The sequence below is a fragment of the Ambystoma mexicanum genome, chromosome 3q (genome assembly GCF_040938575.1).
Source record: "Ambystoma mexicanum isolate Mex_15411 chromosome 3q, UKY_AmexF1_1, whole genome shotgun sequence".
Taxonomy (NCBI): domain Eukaryota; kingdom Metazoa; phylum Chordata; class Amphibia; order Caudata; family Ambystomatidae; genus Ambystoma; species Ambystoma mexicanum.
Window position 1 is genome coordinate 425,103,836 of NC_090926.1, and position 26,659 is coordinate 425,130,494.

Here is a 26,659-nt window from a genome sequence, read left to right on the forward strand (position 1 = left end):
ATTGACATCCGGTATTATTTGTTTGGGGCCATATGTGGGGGGACCTCTAAATGCCTTTCATGCTGGTGCCAGGATCAGTTGCCTTTCAACCAGTAATTAGGCATTGATGACTGGCGCTCATTATTTTCAAGACGAAATTATGCTATGAGACGAGAATGACGTCGAGTATTGATAAATTGGCATACAAGGCCTTTAAATTAGGAGTTTGAAATGACTGTAAAATGGAGAAAGGTCAGATGAAATGTAAGCAGGTGACATACCTGAGACACATGCTAGCCAACAAAGGGATACACGCCCAGCCGGTATTTGAGTGGTACATTAAAGGTCGAAGAACCCACCAGTAAACAACTGCTCAGGTCGTTCCTCTAGCTTACAAAGTAATAGTCCAAATTTGTTCGGAGTTTTTCAAGTAAGACTTCAGTTATTTGAAGTGCACTTAAACAAGAGTACCCATTCGTTGCAATGCTGAAATGTTTGCTGTCGTCCATTTGCTTAAGTCCAAGCTGAGGAGTGCCCCCATTTTGCGCAGGTTTCACACCGAGAAAAAAAATCTGTCCATACTTTAGATGCTTATGACATGACTTCGGGGTGGTAATGAGGGCAAAGAGGAACCTATTGCATTTGTGTCCTGCGCTCAATGTTTGTGAACAATTATTTCACCGTTGGAAAAGAGGACATGGCGTGTTGTTGGGTATCTTTCAGCACATATTTGTGACGTGTCCTCTATGCGGTGAGGAACTATCATAATATTTTGCAACATTTAGTTACCACAAGCAAGTATAGCCTGGCTACCCCACACAAAGCAGGCCGTTAGCAAGCGTCCTACAGTATATCTTGTCTGTGGTATACATGTCTGGCAAAGAAAACCCAGTGGCAGACCGTCATGGTCACTGACCGGGGCGTTACTAGTGGCTGTGAAGAAAATGAGCAATGGATGGACATGACAAGCAACTTATTTTAACCATTGTTTTTAAGTGTGGAATGAGAAGATGTGCAAGGATGAGAACTTGAAAAATAAGATGACATATATGGAACAGGGAGGTCAAAGGGAATCAGCTTGGCTTTCTACTTTCAAGAAAATCAATAAGGAGCTGTGCATATGTGACCTAGGGTTAACATGTAGTGACTGGTTCCTTCCCCCAGGGTTGTAGGAAAGATGAGTGCATCTTGAAACATACTTTAACGAAGAAATGTCTAAAGGAACTGACAAGTATTGTGGAGAGGGGTGTGAAGAAGTACTGCACATACGGAAAAAGCAAAAACATCTCTAAAACATGTGCACATAAATGTGGATGTTCCTCGGCAAGTGTGGAGAAATTGTCTATTGACTTTATTGGGACCATGGGCACGACAGACGGGGTAATGGAGGAATCATCCATGAGCACTATTATCTAAAATCTAAGAGGTTTGAGTTGAGGCATGCTCCGTAGATATTACAACATGTGTACTTTGCTTCTTAAGGGAGGTATTCATGAGGGGAGGGTGCTCCCAGTGTACAGTGTCCGATAATTGTGTGCAACTTACTTTGCCAGAGATGCAGAGATATTAACAAGAGAAAGGGATCAAAAACTTCAGGTTCATTCTTAGTACAACCCTAAGGCTAATGGGTTTGTCGATTGTGTTTACCGTACTATTAAGAGTATGCACCTGGCCTAGTGGTCTAGATTGGAAGGTTGGGTTGCATGATTGCATTGTACCCTGCAGATATATACCACACTTGACAACTGGTGTTTCGCTGTCTCATAGGATGTGCCGTGGGTGTCCCAGTTCATATCTGCACACTCTATGGAGGTCAGGAATGAAACATCCTATAATGGATCACATGGACATAGATTAACAGATAAGGCATGACCAGGAATGTTACAAAGCAGACTATAATGCTCATATGCATGTCAAAGGGATAACATCGACTTTCTATCTGCCAAGATCGCACTCCCAACACCACCATCACTCTCAATCTAGTATATCGCCCACCAGGCCCTTTACTGGACTTCCAAGACAACCTCACACACCTGCTAGGTGAAAACCTTAAAACCACTACCAAAACCATTCTCCTAGGAGACCTCAACTTGGGGCTCCAAGACCAGAAAGATAAACCATCCACTAAGCTAGCACAAGCTCTCCAAGAAATGGGCTTTGTACAAAGAGTTCTCCAACCTACCCAGAGTAAAGGGCGCACTCTTGACTGGGTAGTCGACCACAACTGCGGCATCGACATCAGCTCCACCACGCCCACGCCATGGTCCGACCACTTTCTCATTCACTTCTTCATCCCCCTACCTATCAACTCGGTAAAAAAACTCTCACCTGCACCCCCAGCCATGGCCAGGAGCGCCAAGAACCTCACCAAAGAAAGTATCACACCCTACCTAGCTACTCTCACAAACAACCTCCCTGCCTCATTTGACCCAGCTGCACTGGCAGATATCTACAAGACCACCATTAGCACTGCCATTGACATCATCGCCCCCCTACAAAAGAAAAAATCCAAAAACTCCAAACACTCCAATACGTGGTTCTCAGCAGAACTAAAAGAACTACGAACTAAAAAACGCAAAGCCCTCAACGTATGGAAAAAAGCACCCAATGCCTCCTCACTATCGTCCTACAAATCACTGGCCACCCAATACAAAAAAAGCATCATAGCAGCCAAATCTGCATCATATAATGAAAGAATCTCCAACGCCACCTCAGAATCCAAAGAGCTCTTTGCCATCTTCAAATAACTCTCCACACCAGCCACTAAGTCACAAGAGATTGTCAAGGACCAAGCCTGGTGTAACACCATACAAACCGCCCTTCTAAAAAAAAATCGAACTCCTCCAAGCCAAAATCTTAAACCATCACAAAAATCTCACTCAGCAAATCTTAGCTGCATCCCCTAAGGAAACAGTGATTGAGAACAAAAAGATAAGTCACATCACACCCTTTAAATTTAGAGAAGTTTCAGAAAAAGAGGTAATTGATATCGTTAACAGAATCAAACCCTCCAACTGCAAAGGCGACGCCTGCCTCGCCAAACTAGTCAAAGACTGTGTTGAGACACTAGCACCATTCCTCAAATCCTTCATTAATGCATCCTTCAACTCTAACTCAGTCCCAACCAGCCTAAAAGAAGCTTGGGTGCGCCCCCCTTCTCAAGAAACCCACTCTAGATCCAAAAAACGCCAACAACTATAGACCCATTACAACAGTTCCCTTCCTGCTCAAGATCCTCGACAAAGTCGCCTACTCACAAATACAGCACTACCTCGAAGAAAATCGCATCTTAGGCAAAAGGCAATCGGGCTTCCGCCCGGGGCATGGGACCGAATCGGCCCTTCTAGACCTTAAAATTCAACTTAATGACATCATGGACAAAGGCAAACCGGCTCTCCTCCTACTATTAGACCTATCTGCTGCCTTCGACCTGGTCAATCATGACATTCTAGGCACACAACTTAAAAATGAAGCTCACTTCTCGCCGGAAGCCGTCTCCTGGGTCAAATCCTTCCTCGAGGGCCGACTTATGAAAGTCTTTTCTGAATCTGCAAACGCTACCCCAACCACCATCCACTGTGGCGTCCCACAAGGATCCTGCACTGCACCCACCCTATACAACATTTTAACCCTCCCTCTCTTCAATGGCCTCGACCATCACCACATAGCTTACACCAACTATGCTGACGACACACAAGTCCTGCTCCCCCTCACTGGCTTATATGAACAAGACGCCTCAGCACTAACTAAAATATACACAGCCATTCAAACCTGGATGGCAGCCAATGGACTCTGCCTTAACGGGGACAAAACAGAGATCCTACTAGTTGGCACCAAAGAAACACTAAACAAACTCCCACCTCTATACAAATCCTTTAACATCGATAACTGCACCATCACAGTCTCCACTGCGGTAAAAACGCTAGGAGTATACCTCGACTCCACTCTCTCCATGACACGGCAAGTCAATGCCGTAGCCTCCTCTGCTGCACTAACCACTAAGATAATCAATGCCGTTAAACCCTTCCTATCCCCTAAAAACTGCCTGAATGTAGCCAGAGCCACAGTAGGTACCAAATTGGACTACTGCGAAGCCCTCTTCCTGGGCACATCTGCACAAAACATTAAAAAAAATGCAAGTCACACAAAACAATGCTCTAGGAGCAGCCCTAAGCATTCCAAAAAGGGAGCACATCTCCCAAGCCAGAAATGAAGCATACTGGCTACCTATAAAAGAACGCATACTATTTAAATCCATGGCCATCACACACAGATGCCTCTCTGCCAATGCCCCACCCTATCTTTCTGAAAGGATCACCCTCCATACCTCCACTAGACCTACCAGGTCACACCTGACCAACCAGATCTATGTACCCACTTTCAAAAGAAGCAAAGCCGGAGGGTCCAGCTTCCAACACCTAGCACCCAAAAATTGGAACGCACTCCCCACCGCCTTAAGAAGCGAAAAATCATACCATGCCTTCCGTAGACTACTCAAAACCACGCTGTTCCACTAACCCCGCCTCACCTGTATTCTCACCACTGTAATTATGGAAATAACAGCAAATGTATGAAAAAACGCGTCTATGCTAATCTGTATATCCGTATATTCACCATGTATGCCTGTAACAAGTAAGACTTCTTAGCGCCACGATGCCCCCGGGCAGATGTGCGCTCTACAAATCCAAATGAATAAATAAATAAATAAATAAATTAAAGGTGTGGAAGTCAGGGTGAATGACAGTCAGGATATGCAGGTCTCCAAGAGTCCCAAAGCGTCTGTGTTGAAGTCCATGAAGGTCTAAGGTGTAGGGTATGTGTGTGAGGAATTCAACAATCAGCACGGTCAGTGTGCGCTCGCCTGGGTCTTTTTAAAAAACATTTTAAATTAAATTGAATGACGGTAGATCAACCTCCGGAAAATGTGTGGGGCTAATCTGCACACATTTTCCTATGATTACTACACGACATACACATGGACCTGTGTACTCTGGGTGGACAGCCTACAGGCGCTGTGTCCCTTGTCATATTTGGTTAGAATATGACAGCCAAGAGTACATCAAGCCATCTCAGAAGGGGGAAGGGAAAACATTGCTCCTGCCATGGCCAGCCTAATTAACTAACAAAGGCTCCATGGATCCATCCTGCCTTGTGTTAGCTGCTGACGGCAGCTTTGCAAACTAATCAGAGTTAATTCAAGCAGGCCCACCGGAGGCCTGATCACAGGACTAACAAAGGACAGGAAAACCCCAACAACCTTTGATATGCACTCTGTCAACCTGAGGTCAGCTCCCCAGTGACCCGTCGTGTCAGACTATGTGTTTACAGTAGGCAACCCTCACAGGTGGAACCCATTCAGAAGGTACGAGTATGTGAATTGATGGACACAAAGTCGGTTCTCGCCACAGCTTCAAGTGAGACCAGCCGCTTTAATCAGGAACCACAGAGCTCCATTATCTAGAGAGACACTTTGACCCACAACAGACATTAAGATGGGTGGGACTTAGTATTACATGTTTACACCCCTTTACCTTTTCTGTTCCAAAGCACTCTGGTTATGACCTCATGCATATAGGCGATTGTTGGTGGGAATTCAGGAATGGTTTATTAAGGTAGGCTACACCAGTCACTGTGAACCATTTGGCTTTAAAAGAGAGCTGAGCCCCTTTTTTGGCAGATCATCTGAAAACTTTGCAAGGAGTAACAAGAAGAACTCATTTGCACCCTGGCTGAAGGTAAAGTCTGCCTTACAGCTTCTACCAGTGAAGGAAGGCCAGGATTTCCAAAGAGGAAAGCAAGATCCCTCCCCTAAACATCACCCAGGGAACAGAGGGAGATACTGAATCCAGAGGACCCTCTAGCAGCTCCAGAACTGCTACCCAGCCTGCACACAGCATGCCCTGCTACACTCTGCAAGCAAGCTTCCTAGGTGGGGAGTGCCAGAGAGTGTCTGAACCAAACCAAGGACAACACTGTTGCCTGCAATGCTCTCCTCAGCTTTGTGCTGTCCGCCTTAAAGGATGACACTAGCCCAATGAAGAAGCTAGGAGGAATGCATCGACCAGCATCAACCAGCATCCACCTTAAAGGGTATTTCCGAGCCAGTAGATCCCCCTCGAGCTGCAACTGGCTGCACCTCTGACTGTTGTCACACTGCAGTTGCTAACGTCGTCCGTGGCACCTTGGCCAGTGCTTCAGACCCGCCACCCAGCACTGCGACAATTCCTGACCTAGAGCCGCTGTGTAGGCCAACATGCAGCCGTCCGTCCAGCCTCGCCCGCCGAACTACCTACTGTCTGATACCCGCAGCCTTCTCCCATCTTGAACTCGGTCGCAGGAGTTGCAAAGTGCCCTGAAACAAACTCAGCCCTGTCGAGCACCAAGAACTTCTACAAGCACAAGGTACATTTTGGTTCTGTCCCCCTGTTCTGTCTCCTAAGGCACCTAGTGACAGTTTACGACCCAGTGCTTCCTTTGTACTGAAATCAAGTATCCTTGATCTATTGAGATTAATTACTTTACAGACTACCCTCCGGTTAGTATCCAGAGTGCATGCCCTTTCCTTCTTGAAACTGTATCCTCTGCATTCCTTTACACGGTGGTTTGTATTTTCTAGTGTGCTACAACTGTCAGTTGAATAATAATAAAGCATATATTTGTATAAAACCTTGACTGGACAGTCCCTTTTATCATTGGGTAATAATTGTATTTTTGTTGTTTTGCAACTACCCAACATACACGTCCTTGTAGAGGTAAGCCTTCTGTTCCGGCCACGTTACCCAAATTGACAAGGAGATTTATAATTTGCTTGCATTACCAATCTGTTCGGATCCCTTCTGGTGTACTAGAGTTCTGGGGCTGATTGATGGTTTAGAAACCGATATTCATCCCTGGATCAGTGGTGCCCCGGAAGTTGATTTGTCACAGATGGGATGTCTGGTACCATGTGTTCTTCAAATACACACAGCTTGCAGCATACCATGGTCCTTGATCATTTGAAAGATCCTTACAACTTTCATGAGCTTCTTTCCTTCCACCTCTGATAAATCCCATGCCACACTTCATTTGCTTGCACCAAGTATACCATTTCCCTTCCTCGACCCTGCCTCACCTTTATTCCTTTCACTGATAGTGATGTCAATCCCTTGTGCAACATAATTTGATCCCTTTAAAGACTGAAATTGATGTCACAGTTTAAGGGGCCGCACGGACGAGAAGGAAAGAGGTGACCATCTCTGGGGAAACCACGTGTATATTATAAATTAGCAATGATGCAAGAAAAAGAAAAAAAACACCCTGGGAAGCACCACATGATCCAAGTCAAGTCATATAATGCAAATATGAACAGAAACACAATACGTATGGGATAGCCCTTTAAACGAGAGCATGCCAGGCAGAACACGTGCAGCCCAAAAACACAAAGGGTGGTAAAGATCCCCATCTGCCCCAAAACACGACCCTAAAAACACCAACCCAGGATTTGGAAGCCAATCACTGGACACAGACCCCACTACCAACACAGATCTGGAATCCCTTTTCCTCAAAAGCACAGGGTCAGAATGCCCTGGGATAGAAAGAATTGCAGGTGGACACTGGGTCAAATGGTGCACGCTGGATTGGGTGGGCATCATGCCACTTTCAGCCCAATACAAGCAAGTGAACCATCGGCCTATATCAAGCCAGGCATCAATACAGGATTTGGGAAAGTCCGTCTACACCCAGTGGCAACAGTGTTGGGGTGAACAGAGACGTACGGCAGCAAATGCATAGGAAGATCCAGTGCCAGATCCATCACCCTAACTTACTGCAACCAGATTGCATTTCAGAGATGGGTGTTAAGGGGAGGCACGCTCACTGCTAGACGCCACCATACCATCACTGCTAAGAAAAGGTTTATGCTGCTGAACTGGAGTGGGGAGTACAACACAACACTGATCTAACTAGGATCTAGAACCAGTAAGACACTCCACAAACAGGCCGTTCTGCACTGTGCACCCTCTGTGGACACTTTAATAAACATGCGAAGGATACAAACTGTCCAACAACGCATTCCCTTCTTCCTTCACCCTGAAAGATGCCCCACTCCACTAAAACTCATTTATTTCAATGTGTTGCGAAAATCAAATGCATTTCAGCAGATTTGTTTTGTGCATATGTTCCCAATCTACAAGTGCAGGAAGCACACATTCGGCTGCAATGCTCTATCCACTTGGGGGGTACTCAAGAGCGCCATTTTAGGAGAATCGCTGTTTTCTTGTTTAGTGTGTGGTGGTTACAGCATGCTTGGGGCCATGCTGGGACGATTCTGTTATCTTATGATGCATGAAAAACAGGATTGTGTAGAAAAGGTTATGAGTGATCCTATTGGATCTTACATTTTGCCAAAACTCTCCTTATAATAGGTGTTTTATAGAGCACTTCATGCCACACTCCCCCGCCTTCCAATCACCGTAACAGGCATCATTACCATACCCTGAATGGTACTTTATTGACCTCAGAACGATGAAAGGCAAAGTCGACTCTGTCCCAGGATTCAAACTTGTGCTGGTACAAGCTGCCCTCATGTCTGAGACCAACGCTTTACTTGTGTAGCTCGCCATCCTTGGCAACACTCACATACAACAGCACTCAATGGATTTGAAAACATCTTCCCATGAGTTGTGCTCTTACTGGTTTGAGGTCTGCATGCGTGCCTTAAGCAGTGATTTAATGGGAGGTATTTGATGTTTCATGCTTTGATCATTTTCTTCATGGATTCCACCTCCGAACACAAATATCACTCCTAAATTTTACTTTCCATTACTTTACTTTCAAATCACCATAAACTCCTCAGCCCTCCTCCATTCATTGCATGTTATGTGCTTCAGCAACTAGCACCAGAGAACAATTAGTGAATTTTGGGGGCAAAACACCTACAGCAATGGTCTGTGTGATGTAAAGGTAGTTTCCACTTTAGAAGGATATCTTAATTCTGCAATCTTTCCCAAGTTTTGATTTTGCGAGAATAAATCGTAACAAAGTGTCCTTCAGAGGTAAAGACTCAAACACCCAGGATCCCCTTCAACCAAAGGGACGGAGTGAAGTGGCAATGAGACTATTCATATAATGGGAAGTGTGAAGGGCCAGAAAAATGATACCCTCCCACAATGAGGATGGGATTTGCCAACAAAGACAGACATCGTGGGAGAAAACTACAATGAAGCCTCCCCTTCCCCCCTTTGCCTTTGGTCTTACCATTCTCAGGGTGCTCCATTTCACCAATGCTGCCATCGGGGGTTGTGCGCTCGTAGTGGTCCTCGGGCAGTGCCAAGGGCCCGATGCGAGGGCCAGATGAAGACTTGCTGCTGGGAGTCTCGGACTCCTCCAATCCGCTATCGTAGTAGCTGTGCTGGGAGGGGTCTTGCAGGTCTGGTGCCTGATTGGTTGTGGAGAAGGTCACTCGCCGATGAGGTAACTTGGCACATTAAAGGAAAAGAAAAAATATAGGAAGAAAGGAAAAGGGCGAAAAGAAAAAAAAATGTTTTGGTAAACTGGGCATTTTTAGGGCTTTTAAAGAGAAACGTTTAACGTGACAAGGTTTCATAGGTCATTGCGCAATACCACAGTTTACATTCGGATAGTTATCTCTGGCCTCAGCAGGAGTCAACGCTATTGTATTTCACGGGCATATTAACCTGCCTTTCCTCGCTTGGCGCTGGCCTCCACGTGTGTATTTCACAGAGAAATAAAGCCATCCACGCCATTCAGGGGCACCGGTCCCTGGCATATTTCACAAGCTGCAGAATCCACTGCAGCAGAGGCTTCTTGCACTCTGAGCAGATTTGCTTCTGCACGCTCCTGGGATGCATAGGGTTGTGGGCAGCGGTGGAAGGTATGGTGCTTCTGACACTAGCGTTGGGTGCCTATTTTGGGCTTGTATGTAAGCCCCTACCTCACCGAGCCAGAGGAGGTCATTTCCACCCACCCTGTTTGAATTATTGCAGATCTGGTTTAGCATTATGAGAGGTTCACCCATGCCCTGAAAATGACTGACCCACTACCTTACATAATTACATGGGCCCTCTCTATCCTCCTCGGAGTTCATTCACTGCAACACATTATGTGACGATCGGTTTAACATCAAGAGCAACATTTGGCATTTGCATGGCCTTTGTGCAATGACTACCATCATGCAAAGGAATTGTAAACATAGTGATGCGAGCACTCTCTGTATATTTTGGGTCAGAACCCCCAAGACTGCGCTTAGTCTTGCATTTACTATTAGACGATATTTTCTGACACTTTACCCCTGCTTATATGCCCGTATATCTGTAGATACATACATTTACCTTTTTCCAGTTTAGGCACAGGATCTGCACCATCTTAATCCGTGACGGGACAATGCAATGTGTAAATATAGGAAAAAACACCTGTCCATATTTTCACTGCATGACTTAAGAACTAGAAACAATCACAGGTGGCCACTAGAAACTGGCAGCGCTTCAGAAGTGGTCGATCTAGTTTCCCACCACAAATGGGTAATATTTCAAGAGGGGCTCTAGAACTAAATGCAATAATAGGATATTCCCAGAACTAGGTATTGCTCCAGGATAGTCCCGCAGAAAGAAACAAACTACTTTATATGATGCCCTCAGAAATGGACAGTCCTCCAGATGAGGCCTGCAGAAGTGTGCATAATACTCTGTGACCCCAGAAAAAGTTACTACTTGGCAATAGGGATTGTGAACTGGACACAATCCTCCAGCAGATGAAGCTTCAACAAATGTACACACTACTCCAGGTGAGACCCCAGAAGAGAATATAACTAGATGGGCCGCCAGAAGTAGCCCACGTGTATAGTGGTAACAATCTCCCATTTTTGCTTGGCAAACTACGGGCTACGAACCCAAACACTCTTGCAAGGCCACATCACATTTGGCAACTTCCAAGTAATCAGATATGAACAATTCTGACTACCCACCCCCTGTTTGGGGACTTTAAACAACTTGTCCCATTCACTGTCCGACATTTATTTATATTAATATTTTATGAAAGTGAAAGCGTGTTGCATATGGGCCGCTTTTCCATCCAAGACAGTGCAAGAGTTGCCAAACATTGGACCCTCATCTCTGATGTTATACGAACACAAATAATTCCCTGCCTAATAAAATGTCCTCCCGAATGTTCATTGAGAAATAACCAAGTAATCCAAACTAAAGGCCTAAAAATAGCAGTTCCCTTGGTGTGCTACGATCGCAGTCTTCCCCTACTACCCAAGAAAAACTAAACCTAGAATTAGGTCCTGAGGAAATCTGGTCAGGCCACCATTATAAATTATAAATAATAAATATGTGCAACACGTTACTTGCTTACTGTTATGTCCATTTCTAAGGCCGCACAGTCAAAACATTCAACAGAAATGTATACATTACAAATGGATATTTACTGTACAACGGCAACACTGTAGCCCTTATGGTGGTTACAGAAGTGGGTACCTTATGGTGGGAAAAGTATGTTAATGGCATATTTTCACAACAAAGACTTTGGTTAAACTTCTGTCCCAAGTGTGACTTATAAAATTAGTTTTAAATAGTACTGAAAAAGGATCAATATTACCATGTACATATATTAGAAAAATATTGACAATTTCGATAGGACAGACAGACCTTACTTTTTCCCTTCTTTGTTGTGTGTTACCATAAAACAGCTCAATGACACGTGTGACACTCATTTAATTGACCTTGAAAGGGCGAAAGTTGAACAAGTTACTCACCCATGGTAACGTTCTTTCGGCTGGATGTTCCTCCCACATAGTCCTTATCTTTGATATTGCCTAAAATCCAACTTGCTGCCTCAGAAAGTTTTATTCAGTAGAGGGCACTTTGCGTCGATGCCTGGTCGAGTTGATGTCCCTTGGAGGCCATCACAGGTATAAGTAGCTTGCGTAGCGCCTGTTGCTCAGTTCCGTTTTGAAGAGCGAAGCACTGTCTTGAGTTAGACGGTTACTCCCCTTGAGAGACCGCAGACTGTAACCACAAGGGAAATTTTACTGCAGGGTAGGATGGGAGGGGCGATAAGGAATACGTGGGAGGAACATCCAGTCGAAAGAAGGTTACCATGAGTAAGGGACTTGTTCTTTGATTGGATTGTGTCCTTCCACGTATTACTTATCTTCGATACACTCCAAAAGCAGTTACATTATTTGGAGGAGGGAGTACCATTGAAATGATCAAGAATGCACAGAGTGCACTACTGCCTTCAAAAAACAGACTCTTGGCTAGTGGAGAAATCCAGACTAGTATTTCGTAAAAGGTGTGTGCAGACTACCATGTGGCAGCTGCACAAATATCCTTTATTGCAACTCCCCTCTGCAAAGCAGGCGAAGTTGTGAAATCCGTGGTCGAGTGAGCCCTTAGGTGTTCTGGGGGGTCTTTACCAGCCAGTTTGTAGCTTTCTGAAATTGTGAAAATAATCCATCTAGAGATGGTTTGTTTGGTGATGGCTAGACCCAGTTTTTGCCCTGTATAGCCCATTAACAACTGATCATGCTGTCTCAGTTTTGCTAATCTGGTAATGTAGAAACTCAGTGCACGCGTAGGGTCGAGTCTGAAGCCTTGCTTCCTCTTTCCCTGGGTGTGGCGGAGGATAAAAGGATGGTAAGGTTATTTTCCGAGTGATGTGAAATTCAGAAACAACCTTAGGGAGAAAGTTAAGCTTCACCTTCAATACCACTCTGTCTTTATGAAAAACCATATGAGGAGGCTTGCAGGATAAAGCCTGTAGCTCACTCACCCTTCGGGCAGATGTTACAGCCACTAAGAAAACTGTCTTCAAGGTAAGAAGTCTTAATGGGCAAGAAAGAAGAGGCTCAAAAGTAGCAGCCATTAGAATGTTTAGAACCAAATTGAGATCCCACAGTGGGACCTGAAGGGGAGTCGGAGGATAAACATTAGTTAATCATTTGAAGAATTGAATTACTAGAAGAATCTTAAAATAGGTGACTTCTGCAGTGCGCTTGAAGATGTAAAGCGCTGCTGGATGACCTTTCCTCGTACCAATCTGGAGTCCCAGATTTGCCAAGTGCAAAAGAAAAGATAACACCATTGGTGTATTGCATGAGAAAGGGTCAACATTCTTATCTCTACACCAGCTACAGAACTTATTACAACGGCAGCGGTATAAAGATTTTGTTGCCGGCCTTCTGGCCGAAAACAAAACCTCCATTATGTCGTCCAGGAGGTCCCAATCCTTGTATCTCAGCCTCCCAGAAACCATGCGTGAAGGCAGAGAGTGCTGATATCTGGATGGAGAACCCGACCCTCCTCCCTCTCTCTTTTGAGAGAGAGGTGATCCTCTCTTTGTGGAAGACTAATCGGAGGGCAGATGGACATGTTCAGAATATAAGGGTACCACGTCCTCCAGGCCCAATCCGGGGCAATTAGGATCATGTATTTCCTGAACCTTCTCAACCTCCTTATTAGGTGCGGATTGACGGGGACTGGAGGAATTGTGTAGAGAAGTGGAAACTCCCAGTCCACCATGAACGCGTCTCCTAGAGCTCCTCTCAGGGGTAATTCCCTTGAACAGAACAGTTTGCACATCCGGTTGGCACTGGTCGCGAACAGCTCCACTTGAGGGGTTCCGCAAAGGGTGAAGATCTCTGGAAGGACTTCCGGAGCTAGTTCCCACTCATGGGAGGCTGCGCTCTGCCTGCTCAGAGCATCTACCATTGTGTTTTTCTCTCCAGCTAGGTGAACTGCCGATAGAGAGATTCCTTCTTGTATTGCCCAGAACCAGAGCTGCATTGCCTGTCTGCACAATGGTAATGACCCTACACCTCTTTTCTTGTTGAGGTAGTACATGGCCACTGTGTTGTCCGTCATTATTAGGACGTTCTTTCCCCGTACAGCGGGCAGAAAGGCCATCAGCGCTAGTTTGATTGCCCTCAGCTCTAAAAGGTTGATGTGTAGTTTGGACTCTGATGGAGACTAACGACCGCTGATGGTCAAAACGTTGGTATTGGGTCCCCACCCCATGAGTGATGCATCTGTCACTACTGTTATCTCCGGCCATGGTAGCCAAAACGATTCTCCTTTCAAGATGTTCGCCCAGCAGGCCCACCATTGAATATCTAGTGAGGCTCTGTTTGGGATTAGTAAAAGATCCAACATCCTTCCTGAGAACTGGGAACACTGTGTTCTGAGAGCCCACTGGAGAGATCTCATTTTCAGGCAAGCCTCTGGCACCAGAAAAATGCAGGATGCCATGAGACCGAACAACCTTAGAAAGTCGAAGGCCGGAATAGGTTGGCCATTCTGGAATATTGTCACCATCTGCAGAATGTCTTGAGCCCTCACCTCAGGTGATAAGGCTTTTCCCAGGGAAGCATCCAGGACTGCTCCAATGAACTGGAGTCTTTGTGATGGTATTATGTGGGACTTCTTGAAGTTGAGGGAGAAGCCCAGCATGTGGAGGGAGTGGCAAGTATAGCAGAGATGATCAAGGGCTTGTTCTGGGGGAACTGGCTCTGATCAGCCAATCGTCCAGGTAATGGTAGACGTGAATCCCCTCTCTCCTGAGACTTGCTGCCACAACCGCCATTAGCTGGGCAAAAACCCTTGGGCGGAGGTTAGCCCAAATGGCAGAACCCGAAACTGATAGTGAGAGTTGCCAACCGCAAACCTCAGGTACTGTCTGTGCTTGTGATGGATCAGCATATGAAAGTAAGCATCCTGGAGGTCCAATGATACCGTCCAATCCCGAAGCTGGAGGGCCTGAAGGATTTGAGAAAGGGTTACCATCTTGAACTTGTCCATCCTGAGGAACTTGTTCAAGTCTCTTAAGTCCAAGATGGGTCTCAATCCCCTGTCCTTCTTTGGAATTAGAAAATAAGGTGAGTACAAACCCTTATTCTTCTCCGCTACAGGTACTGGTTCTATAGCACCTTTCTCCAGCAGAGTTAAAATCTCCTGCATAAGGAGTGGATCCGGACCCTTCAAAGAGTTGTTCCCCGGTGGATGACTGAGGGTTTTGCAGGAAAGGTAGGCAGTAACCTTGGGCAACTGTTTCCAATGCCAAAGCATCTGAAGTAATAGCCTGCCATTCTGTCAGATGCTGTGACAACCAGCCTCCTACTGCACACTTGTGATGGAAGACCTCAGAGGGGTTTTGGAGCGGCTGACGCAGTGGCTAAAGGTAAGGCAGCCCCTGCTGTTGCAATCTTAGTACCTCTACCCCGTCCACCACGAGGGAATCGTCTTTGACCTGGCTGTCCTCTGCCTTTTTCGAATGCAGAATAATAGCGAAAGGACCTATTCCTCCAGGGCGCACCTGTGGGGCGGTTTGGAGTTTGCCTTTTTGCAGCTCCACCGCTGCCTTGGAAGTTTGCAGCTTCTCTAAACTCACATCAACTTTATTCCTAAATAGATGTGTGCCATTAGAGGGCATGTTGAGAAGCCTGGACTGAACATCTGGAGCAAATCCTGACTTCCGCAACCAGACAAATCTGCGGATTACCGTACTAGCCGCCATGGCTCTGCTGTTGCTATCAACAGATTTGAGACCGGTCTTGAGGGATTCACACATAGCGCCCTTCCCAACCTTGACAAAGTTCAAGAAACTGTCTTGTTCCTCCCCTTCGGGTATGTGGTCAGCCGCCATCGTAATAAAGTGCCAAAGGCTGTGGGTAAATCACGCCAGCGTGCACGTGGCATTAGCAGATTAACACCATACTACCGGCCAAGAAAACCACCTTGGCCATGGCATCGTATTTTTTGTCATCCATATCTTGTGGAATTGTAGGATAGGCATTTTGTTTGCCAGAAGAGGTAGTTGCCTGTACTACCAGGCTTTCTGGTGTTGGATGTTTCGAAAGGTATAGATGGTCAGAAGTTGAAGTACTGTATTTGGCTGTTAGCCTCTTATTCACTGCCGGTACAACCACAGGTGTTTCCCAGTTGGAAGTTACCCTCCTCTGCAGGAATGGGACAATAGGGTCTTACTGTGCTCCTTTATCCAGTATGTCCGTTAAATCGTCCTGTTCAAAAACAGGTGCGGGCCTGGACCATCCCATGCATTCAATTACTCTAGTCATGAGTTGCCTATAGTTGCTCTCGGCATGATGATCTGGATCTGCCTTACCAAATTCAATTTCAGCGGAAGTGTCAATATCACTTGACTCATGCAGAGAGTCCTGTAGGTTCTTTATGCGAGACTCTTCCGATATGGGTTCCTCTGGTACAGAAGGTGTCCCATTTCGAGACCAAATGGTCTTTCCTCCTCAGATGACTCTTCTGCATCTTCATCTTCATACATTGAAGAAAGAGTTTTAAAATAGTCTGACCGAGGTTGTGGTGTATAAATCTTCTCAAAAGAAGATGAAGGCACTATAGACGTCATAATGGGAGTTGACAGTGTTGAAATAGATGTTGACAGCTTTGACAAAATTGTTAATGGTTTGGAAGGTTTCCCCGAAGCCGCCGATGGTATCGACATTAACGTTGAGGTCCTCGAAGACGGTGTTCGAGGAATTTGGATATGCAGCATCAAGGAGGTCGACGCTTGTGGCTTTGCCGTATGGGTTTCTTTTGGCGTCGATGACGACGACCTTTTGTGTTTCGACTTTCTCTTGACTCGAGGGATTAGACTGCCCTCGAGGAGTTTCCACGGCCGAGTTCGAGGACTCACAGTGTCTGTGCTACTCAGGTGTTTTCTCTGGGGCATCGCCTCTAGGTGTTTGAGGGGGCAAGGCCGCGTTCTCGAACACCATCATACTCACTCTGAAATCCTCCCATTGAGCTGGGGTACTGTGTTTTGAGGGACAAACAACCCTTTCGAGTGAACTAGATGATGAAGTGGACAGCGAACTATGGCGCCTCTTTTTGACATGCCTCGAAGATGAGAAATGATGAGATCCACTTTGTGAACGGGAGCATTTAGGTTTTCATGACGAGGAGACGAAGGCCTCGACTCGTCAGATGATTTATGTTTGTACGGCGTAATAGATTTTTGAGGCCTACCTCTCTCCAACTTCCCTCTGCGCTCCCACGAGGCCTTCGCCATCATCGACATGCATTTGTCACACTCCAAGCACAGATGTTCTGCCCCTAGTCACCACAGGCATCCTATTGCGGGTCCATCATGGACATTTAAGCACTGAAGTTGCAGCACTTTTAAAATCCGGACATAGTAGTCGACTGAGCCGATGAGGAAGTCATCTCGTTGAAAAGCTTGAAGAATTTTCTCAGGAAACTTGAAGAATCACACGAAACCAAGCGTTACGTTACCGAAGCAGTGAAGTGCAGAAAAACAGAACTGAGCAACAGGCGCTGCGCAAGCTACTTATACCCGTCATGCCATCGACATCAGGACGGAGGCCTCTGAGGGACATTGACTCGACCACGCATCGATCCACAGCGCCCTCTACTGAAAAATACATTCTGAGGCAGCAAATTGGATACTAGGAAATATCAAAGATAAGGAATACGTGGGAGGACAAAATCCATTTGAAAAAAACAATCCTGATACAATTTGTACATGTGACAAATGGATGACGCAAAGTTCGCTCCTGAATGTGCGTTCATCCAATAAGTGGTCATCACTCTATCCGTCCTGGAGAGGAGGAACTGCACCTGCCTACTACAACACATGTGAAGTATGCAGCTATGTAAGGCCAATAATTGATCGCTCCAGAATCATGTACATAGCCAACAGTTTGCGATTCCCCCTACCCCCGAATAGCCTAAAAATGGAAAGAGGAGGCCAGTAATGCATGTGCTCTCAAGACCAATCTAAGCACACTTAACAAGGCAACACCAAATCTCAACATGGACTCATCTTGCAGAAAAAAAGACGTCCACATCCTCGATGGTATGATGTGCTTGCAGTGATGATCAGCCTTTGGTAATCAATAGCAAATCTGCTGTGGAGCAAGTCCCTCGAAAGCCCGATTGATGGATCTAAGACAGCAGCCACAGCTGGAAACCGGTCATCGGCAGGATTGAGAGAATATGCTCTGCTAGCAGACAGGAAAGTCCTACCCTGACCAAAACAATGAATTGCTATTTCTCATAACCACGTGTAACTTATCACAACCAGAATAGAAAACATATCTAGTCGGTGAGGAGGGCTAGGGAAAGTTAGTCTAACAGTGACCTGAGCTCTAAGCTTGCTTTGCTGCTCAACCAAACAGCGTAATCAATGAGAAAAAAAAGCCCTTTCTTTGCCCAAGTTCACACTATCACCGAAAATGCCAGTATTTCCAAGCAAGCTAAACATCCATTTAAAATGCTAGATAACACTAGCTATTTACAGAGGCATCACCGCTCACCCACACTTGCTGGTTTCTGTAAACACAGCTGCACACTAGATACTAGAAGTGTTGGTGACCCCACCATAAGGACCGGGAGGATAGCTCAGGGACAACGAGCTCACTTGGCAGCAAGAGAGCAACACAGGTTCGAATCCCGGATCCAAGCTTAGAAACCAAACCCAAGTATGGTATTAGGCGAGTTATAAAAAAAAATATTAAATTAAAATTAAATTAAGGAAAAGATACAGATTTCCCATTGTATTTGCCTACTTACCTCCACTAAACGGAGGATTACGTCCTCTTTAACAAAACCAGTAACAAAAGGCTCTGAACCCATGGGTAGACATGTAAACATTCCCCGGTCTGCGCTTAGAAACCCAATTACAATTCGCCCTCATTTTTCCACAGAATACCACCTCCCTCATCTCACTACTTCCGCAGGTGGCAAATTAGTTTTGTACAGAAGATTACAGTGCACTCAGCCTCCTTTACAAAGAAGAATGGTGAGGGGAGTGGATTTTCGCACAAAACATTTCCAACAAGGGTCCTCACTGGGCATTTTAAGTTGATTGTTGCCTCTCAGGAACCTATTAAACGCTAATTGTAGGAGAGGAGGATTGAAGAAATGGAAGAGGTCCGAACTCTGCTCTCCTGCTCAGCTGCTCGCACTCTTGGCACAATAGGAGACTCTTGTGTGTTCTGTAGGGCGACTCGTATGGGGGAATAGGCACGCACAATGAGGCCCTGTGGATAATGCACTTCCCCTGCCTTGGAACCTTGAAAAGCCCTTGTCCCCCTCAATCACACCCTGCCTCGCACTTGGGGGCAATGCATTCATGAGGTCTAATGGTTACTAAAGGGAGTCTTTGGCTTGTTGGGCCATGCAAGAGATTCATCAATGCTTTGGGAGTGGGGGCATTGGTGGGACTTTGTGGGAAGGGAACTAAACACACACAAAAAAGGGATTTCTGCAAGAGTAAGGCAAATGTCGAATCCTCATGCCGCCCCTGTACCTCTATTGGTGCGCACACTAGTATTTATCTTGAGGGGGAAGGAGGAGGCGGGTCAGAGAGGATGACGGACAGGACCATAAATGAAACGAGCAGGAGATCTCCCTGTCAAGCTCGTACCTCCGACTAATCAAAAGGTTTGAAGCCAGGCCAAGTAAAGCCCACTGCTGATGTTTGATAGCTCAACAATTACTATGTTGCTAACTGCTCTAGTCCGGATAGTTTTAGATTTATATAGTTTGTATTGAAAAAAGCGGATGTATTTAATTTAATTAAACTTCATTCCAATTTTTGAAATCTTTGTATCCAATGAACGCTCTGTGGGAACAGCTAGATAAATCAATGGCAGTTTTTGCCAATTTTGTTTAAAAGAAGGAAGCCAAACATTACTAGAGTCCGCAAACATCACGACTCAGATCGCGACTGTGGGAATGCCCCTCTACACAGTCTGCAATTTCCAGCAACAAAAAAAACCTCGAACTCATCCAGCCAGGCTTAAAACCAATCGGCAAGTGCTTCAAGTACTGCGTCTGAAAGAGGTCTATTCATTAGTGCAGCTATTTGCAGTGTAAAAAATCGTTTCGTATGAGAGTGATGAAATCTCTCGTCTCTAAGCAAACACTGCCCCATTGCCCATCTCATACATTACTGACGTTGTGCAGCCAGTGACCTTTGACTTCTGCGTCAATGAGCAGTCAACTGGAAAGACACTCCAACGTCAATTCAGGAATCTTTTAAAAAAAGAAACGATCAAACAAGTACGATTTTATGTCCGATAAGGCTGTATCTGTTTTTTTGTCCTATCCAATTCTGCCAATTTTATAAAAATATCGGTTAGCTATTTTCTATTAATTTCACTATCCTGTAACATTTTTGCAAGGCCATTATGTCATCCTCGCTGTTTTAACCTTGACACAACTGCACAATTCTTTGAAAAGCAGGACATTCCTATTATCCTCATTAATAGTTCGGGATTGCTGCACAAGTGGTGGGCTTTATAGGTCTATGTAGCAGAAGTTGCTATAACTCAAGTCAAAAGGTAATAACTGAATGGACCTCATTGAAGGAAGACCGGCTTGACTAAACAAGTCTTTGAAACAAACTAATTAAAACAGAGATCACTGCAGCACGACCCACCAAGCTATCTCAACATCCTTCTTCAACCAAACGGACAGAGCAGTCTTGCTCGGATGTGCCAGAGAATTGGGCTCATGGGGTTTGCTGAGGCATTTTCCAAGTGGATGGCCCGAGGTCTCAGCTTGGACAGGACATTTTTGACCCCCAAGCTGGTTCCCGAAAGGTGCATGTACCCATGCATGCACGGACTGTCACCAAAAACAGTTTTTGCGCCACTGACAAAGGAGGGTAAAACGTATCCACCTACCAGAGGAGTATACAGATAAGCTGCACTGCTTACTAGGTCAAGCCCCATTAATGTGTTGGAGAGCAGACTCCTACCAGATCCACCATTAAGTCACATAGCTTGCTGAAACAAAGGCATCACAGAGCACATCATATGACGTCTGACAACACAGACATCGCAGTAAGGGAATCCTTCCATCCAGGACCGGCAGGACGACCTCCAAAGACACTTATTCAAATAGCAAAAGAAATGTAACAGGCCAGTGATTTGGTCGCAATTTCCATGTCATTTCTAGCAATGAGTGGGCGATTTCTGGCCGTTTTGCAACCACAAGTAATAATCGGCATAATTGTCATCGTCCCTTAGCGCTTCATTATATCCATGCACTTCCTGCTTGGTAAGGCACGTAGTGACCATCCAAGCTTGCAATAGGTATCCATACTCACCCAGCTCATTAGAATGCCCAGAAACCCTCAGTTCTTGGTCACAACCCAGGCCCACTAAGCTTTAGACCATGCACAGAATCCTCCAGATGTTTTCATTGGTTTATCTCACTCAGACCATTACCCTTTCTAGACTCTGACTCTCGCACACTATGATGCTCAAAGTCACCAGCAAGGTCCTCACCTCCAACTCTCTTACCACTACTTCTCGGCTTACTCTCCTTTTCAGTCTAACCACTCTCACACAACCATATCTTCTCCACTACCGTGCCTCAGCACAATGTGCAGACTAGTTAGACTCAGAGTTCGCACTCCACCATTAGAATACAGCTTTCGTCCCACGGCATCTAGAAATGTTAGATTAGGCTCCCGCTCCATCCGCATGCACACCCTCCACATCGAACATTCTATCACACCCACACACTCATACACCAATCACAATAGGCCTCTCCCTTCTACTATACCTGCCACACCTGACTTAGCCTCCACCCCCACCATCACCATCACCAGCACCATACCCACACCACACATCAAATGTGCCATCTTAAATGTGTGCCTCCCAGCTCACGTATTAGAAATTCACTACCTGATAACCAACAATAACATTGACCTACTTGCCATCACAGAAACCTGGCTACATGACGACTCCAGCCCCGCCGTCACTCTCGCACTCCCTCCAGGCTTTACCATCCTCAGACAAGGCAGACTAGCCCAAGTGGGAGGCGGAGTAGCACTCATCTTCAAAGAAAGCCTCCTTCTTAGAGTCAGTCACCCCTCGACCGGCAACTCAGACATTCTGTCTGCCAAGCTAGCACTGTCCCCCAAAAGCACCATCAACATTCATGTCTTATACTGCCCCCCAGGTCTCCCCTTAGATTTTCAGTGACACCTCATCCACCGACTCAGCAACAACATCAGAAGCTCCACCGAGACCCTTCTACCTGGACACCTAAACTTAGGTTTCAATGATCCTAAAGATAAAGCTGCCGATACCCTCACTAATGAACTTATTGACCTAGGATTCACCCAAAAAGTTATGAACCCCACGCATTCCAAAGGCCGCACCATAGACTGGGTCGTAGACCATAACTGCATCATCACTATCACTTCCAATACATCCATGCCGTGGACTGATCACCACTGTATTGAATTCACGCTACCCATCACCAAAAGCCACAAAACTCTCAGACCTGCCCTCGCAGCTCAAGTGAGAAGCTCAACGAAGCTCAATGAGGACAACCTCCGCCCATACCTTAATATCCCTGAGCTAGCTCCCCCTTTCTCCAATGATCCTAATACCTTAGCAGACATATACAACGACACTCTCACCAAAGCCATTAATGCAATAGCACCCCTTGAATGCAAAAAAGAAAATAAATCACTACACTCAATTCTTGGTTCACTGAAGAACTACAGACCTTGCGCTCCTGCAAAAGAGAGGCACTAAAAAACTGCCAAATTAATCCAAGTGACAGTGCCAAAAACAGCTTTAACTTAATCTCCCACCAATACAAAGCAGCCATCACCAAAGCTAAAGCCAACACATTCAATGTACGCATTTCCAATGCTAAATCACACTCAAAGGAAATCTTCACTATCTTCGATGAGCTCATCTCGCCACCTAACACTCCAGATGAAATCGTTAAAGATGAAGCCTGGTATGCCAGTATTCAATCTGCCATGCTTCATAAAATTGAGCTCCTTGAAAATAAAATCCAGGATCACTGTAAAGCTCTACCTCCTCATCCTGAGCCTAAGCAAACCAACTCAGCCCCCGCCTCAACTAACTACACTAAACCTGTCTTCACCTTTAGTGACATCACTGAATTAGACTTGATGAACCTCCTCAAAAACCTCAAACCCTCTATGTGCAAAGGTGACATATGTCCTCCTAAGCTCATCAAGGACTGCGCAGATCGTCTCGCACCGCTCCTGACAGCTTTCATCAATGCCTCTTTCAGAACAGGCATTATCCTCGACCGCCTCAAAGAGGCTTGGCTCCGCCCCCTCTTAAAGCCTACTCTCGACCCTCTACAACCAAATAACTACCGACCGATAACCACCGTGCCCTTCCTTCTTAAGATATTGGATGAAGCCGCTCATAGCCAAATCCAACATTTCCTGGAAACCCACTCTATCTTAGGAACTAGGCAATATGGTTTCCAAAAAGGACACAAAACTGAAACAGCCCTGGTGGATCTAAAGAACCAGATTACCCAAATCACGGACAAAGGCAAGCCAGCCCTCGTGTTACTCCTAGACCTCTCAGGTGCCTTCGATTTGGTGGACCACAAGACCCTCACATCTCACCTTACACAGTCCAAGAACTTCTCTAAAGATGCAGCGCTCTGAATCACCTCCTTCCTTGAAGGCAGAGCAATGAAGGTATTCTCAAACATAAACACTACCCCTAACACCATTCATTGCGGAGTCCCACAGGACTCATGCAGAGCACCCACACTATACAACTTGTTCACAAAGCCTCTCTTCGACAAGCTCGACTCATTTGGTATCGCGTACACTAATTACGCTGTCGATGCGCAGGCACTCCTACCGCTCTCTGGCTCATACCACAAAGACGCTGAGGCACTTCTCACAATTTATTCCACCATACAGGCCTGGATGGTGGTCAATGGCCTCTCCCTCTATGGGGATAAGACATAAATAATTATACTAGGTCAAAAGAACACCCTTGTGAAACTTGATACTGTACGGTAACTTCACCATTGATAACACTATTATCTCTGTGTCTTCAGCCGTCAAAACCCTGGGAGTCTATTTAGACTCTGCTCTATCCATGACCAGACAGGTTAGTGCAATCACATCCTCATCCGCACACACTACCAAGCTCATAAACGCCATAAAACCTTACCTTTCTAAACCCAATTGTCTATCAATAGCTAGAGCAACTATTGGTGCTAAACCAGACTATTGCAATGCCTTATTAGCTGGTACATCTGAAAAAAACCTAAACAAGTTACTTGTCACGCAGAAAAATGCACTTCGTGCAGCCTTATGCATCCCAAAAAGGGAGCACATTTCTCAGGCTAGACAATCAGTTCAATGGCTCCCGGTCAAAAAGCGAATCACCTTCAAGATGCTCACCCTGATACACAAATGCCCCTCTCTCTCTGTACCATCATACCTATCAGAGACAATTACCAAATCCTCCTCTACTCTACACACTAGGTCCCAATACACCAACCAACTGCACATCCCACGAATCAATAGGGCCAAAGCGGGTGGCCTAGGCTTCCCATACATTGCCGCTAAAACCTGGAACGCACTACCCACAGACATCAGAGCAGAAAACTCACTCTTTGCATTCCGAAGAAAACTCAAAACCTCACTTTCTGTTCTGTAAATTGCAAATGCTTTTTATGACAACTCTCAACTGTTTTTATGCTAATTTTCACTGTTAACTGTAACAAACAACCATAATGTAAACTGCAAATGTACATTGACCTGTAACTAAGATATGTCTGCAACAAGCACCATGATGCCCCCAGGCTGATGCGCGCTCTACAAATCCAAATAAATAAATAAATAGACTCATGCAGCACTTGGTGAAGGCAAGAATATCAGGTCTTGGGAAGATCCTCACTTACAGATCTCTCGATAAAGCTCACGCTCATTCTTCTCATTATAGAGAGCAGGCCTTGCAAATTCTTAAAAATCATACTAAACCTGCAGGGCGAGATCCTTAGTTTACATACTCGACCTAAGGGTAATGCACTCGCCCCAAGGTGACTGACAACATATTTAGCAGTGCTTTTTGTAAAATTATGCATGTCGCCATAAGCACACTTCATGTTTTCTGCAATGCGGTCAAGCATGCACAGTGAAACCTGTATTTGCCATTTACTGCATACAAAGTGTGTTTGCAATAAATTAAAGATACGTTTCCAACCTTCCCATACTCGCCAGCACGGTTGAATATCATGCAAATGGTACTCGCTCTGCATAAAAACGACTTACCATTATTAGTGGGCTAGTAGATTTTGCAAGCCCTGGAGAGCCTATGCTCACTACACTCTTGCACATCTCCATACTTAGTCATTCCTTAATATTGGCCAGATTAATCTGTCCGACCTAGTGTGGACCCCTTCTATTACCGATAATTACCATATTCGTTCATGGCAAAGTCTGGACTCGCACTGCTCCTGCAATGCCCGCACAAAGTGGGCCTATGCACCAATAATAGCCGTACCCACACAGTCCCTGAATGCCCAGTCTCGCGCACTTATTTGTAGAGCGTAGACTATTAAAATCCCTGTCTATTTTCGCACAACACGCAATCTGAGCTCTAGAAATACGTAGACTCACGCATTATAAAACCTACACAGTGCAAAGAATACACATGCATATAGTGACGGCGCATAATAAATTGGTAGAAGCAGCATACATTTGTGAAGCCCCGAGGAAGTACCGTGAACCATTCCGCAAGCAGTCCTGCTGCAAAAAGCGGTAGAATTGATAAGAATACATGTGAGCAGAAGGGAAGTGCGATTCTGGCTAATCGAGTTTCTTGTCCACTGTGAGACAGGTTTAAAGCTTTGCATCAGTGCCCAGGAGATTTGGAGATGTCAAACACTTTACATGACACTAAAAGCAGAAGAAAAAATATAAACATCACAAATCGATATCACTTAAATGCCTCAAAAGGCGCTCGCTGTGTTGGCTGGTTACCATGGCATTGTGAAACGTGGCAGTGTCTCGTTCTAATAAATTGCATTAAACCTTCACATTTTACACACAGCAGACATTTTTGCTCATTTACATTCTGCTTCCAGGCAACAGACATGAAATGCGTCCACAGCCCAAACGTCTACGTGAGGACATGGTACATGGGTCGTCAGTCACAGGCATCACAATCACGTATTGGCTTCTTCACTCTAAAGTGAGTGAAAGAGCCAGGAAATGAATAGCTAAAATGAATAACTAGAAATCCCAACGACTTCAAAATACAAAAAATAGGAATGCATCCCACTCATGGCCAAATATCTCCGTTCCCCTTCCCTCTCACTTCCCCTTTTGAATTGTTACCAACCTATCGGGCAACTCTCACTGCCCTTGCTTGTAGCACTTTCTGCAACTTCCTCCTCCTCAACACATCTTGCTGACCTGGTCTGTAATTTTTAAAGCACTTCCACTGCTGCAGCCTCGATTACTGGGCCCACCTACAAGGCTTTCCTTTCATCGAGATTCACCCTCTGAGATGCCCTCTCAATGACAACACTTATTGATGGACTACCGAGGCGCTACTGCCTCTCAGGATCACCCCTTCCTGGTCTTGCAAGGGGCTCCAACCTTTGGAGTACCTCTGCTTGGCAGATATAGTCTTCATTTACATCACATCTCACTTTGGGAGCCTAGGGGGAATACTTCTTAGGATGAGACCTAGAGACAGGTGGTCATGGCTTCAACCCTTGAAATGCATTAAGTCTACACATTAATACATACATTTCCAACCAACATCGCCATGGATTCTGCCGCTTTGAGCAACTTTCCTCATTAGTGGAACTCCCAAATGAAAGAACATCTTTACTCCATGGAGCCCTTCTCACATCACTTC

The 26,659-nt window shown here is 45.5% G+C and overlaps 1 protein-coding gene across 4 annotated transcripts in view; it reads right to left on the reverse strand.

Moving 5' to 3' along the window:
• The window catches only part of PCDH1 (protocadherin 1), a 635,879-nt gene that overhangs the window by 230,092 nt on the left and 379,128 nt on the right, over nucleotides 1-26,659 (reverse strand). For 3 of the 4 annotated variants that reach the window (XM_069654113.1, XM_069654112.1, XM_069654114.1), the window contains exon 4: nucleotides 9,214-9,433. The exons of the other annotated variant lie outside the window; for it this stretch is intronic. In XM_069654113.1, coding sequence (XP_069510214.1) covers nucleotides 9,214-9,433 — 220 coding nt within the window. The remainder of the gene's footprint in view (nucleotides 1-9,213; nucleotides 9,434-26,659) is intronic. 4 annotated transcript variants of the gene reach the window in all.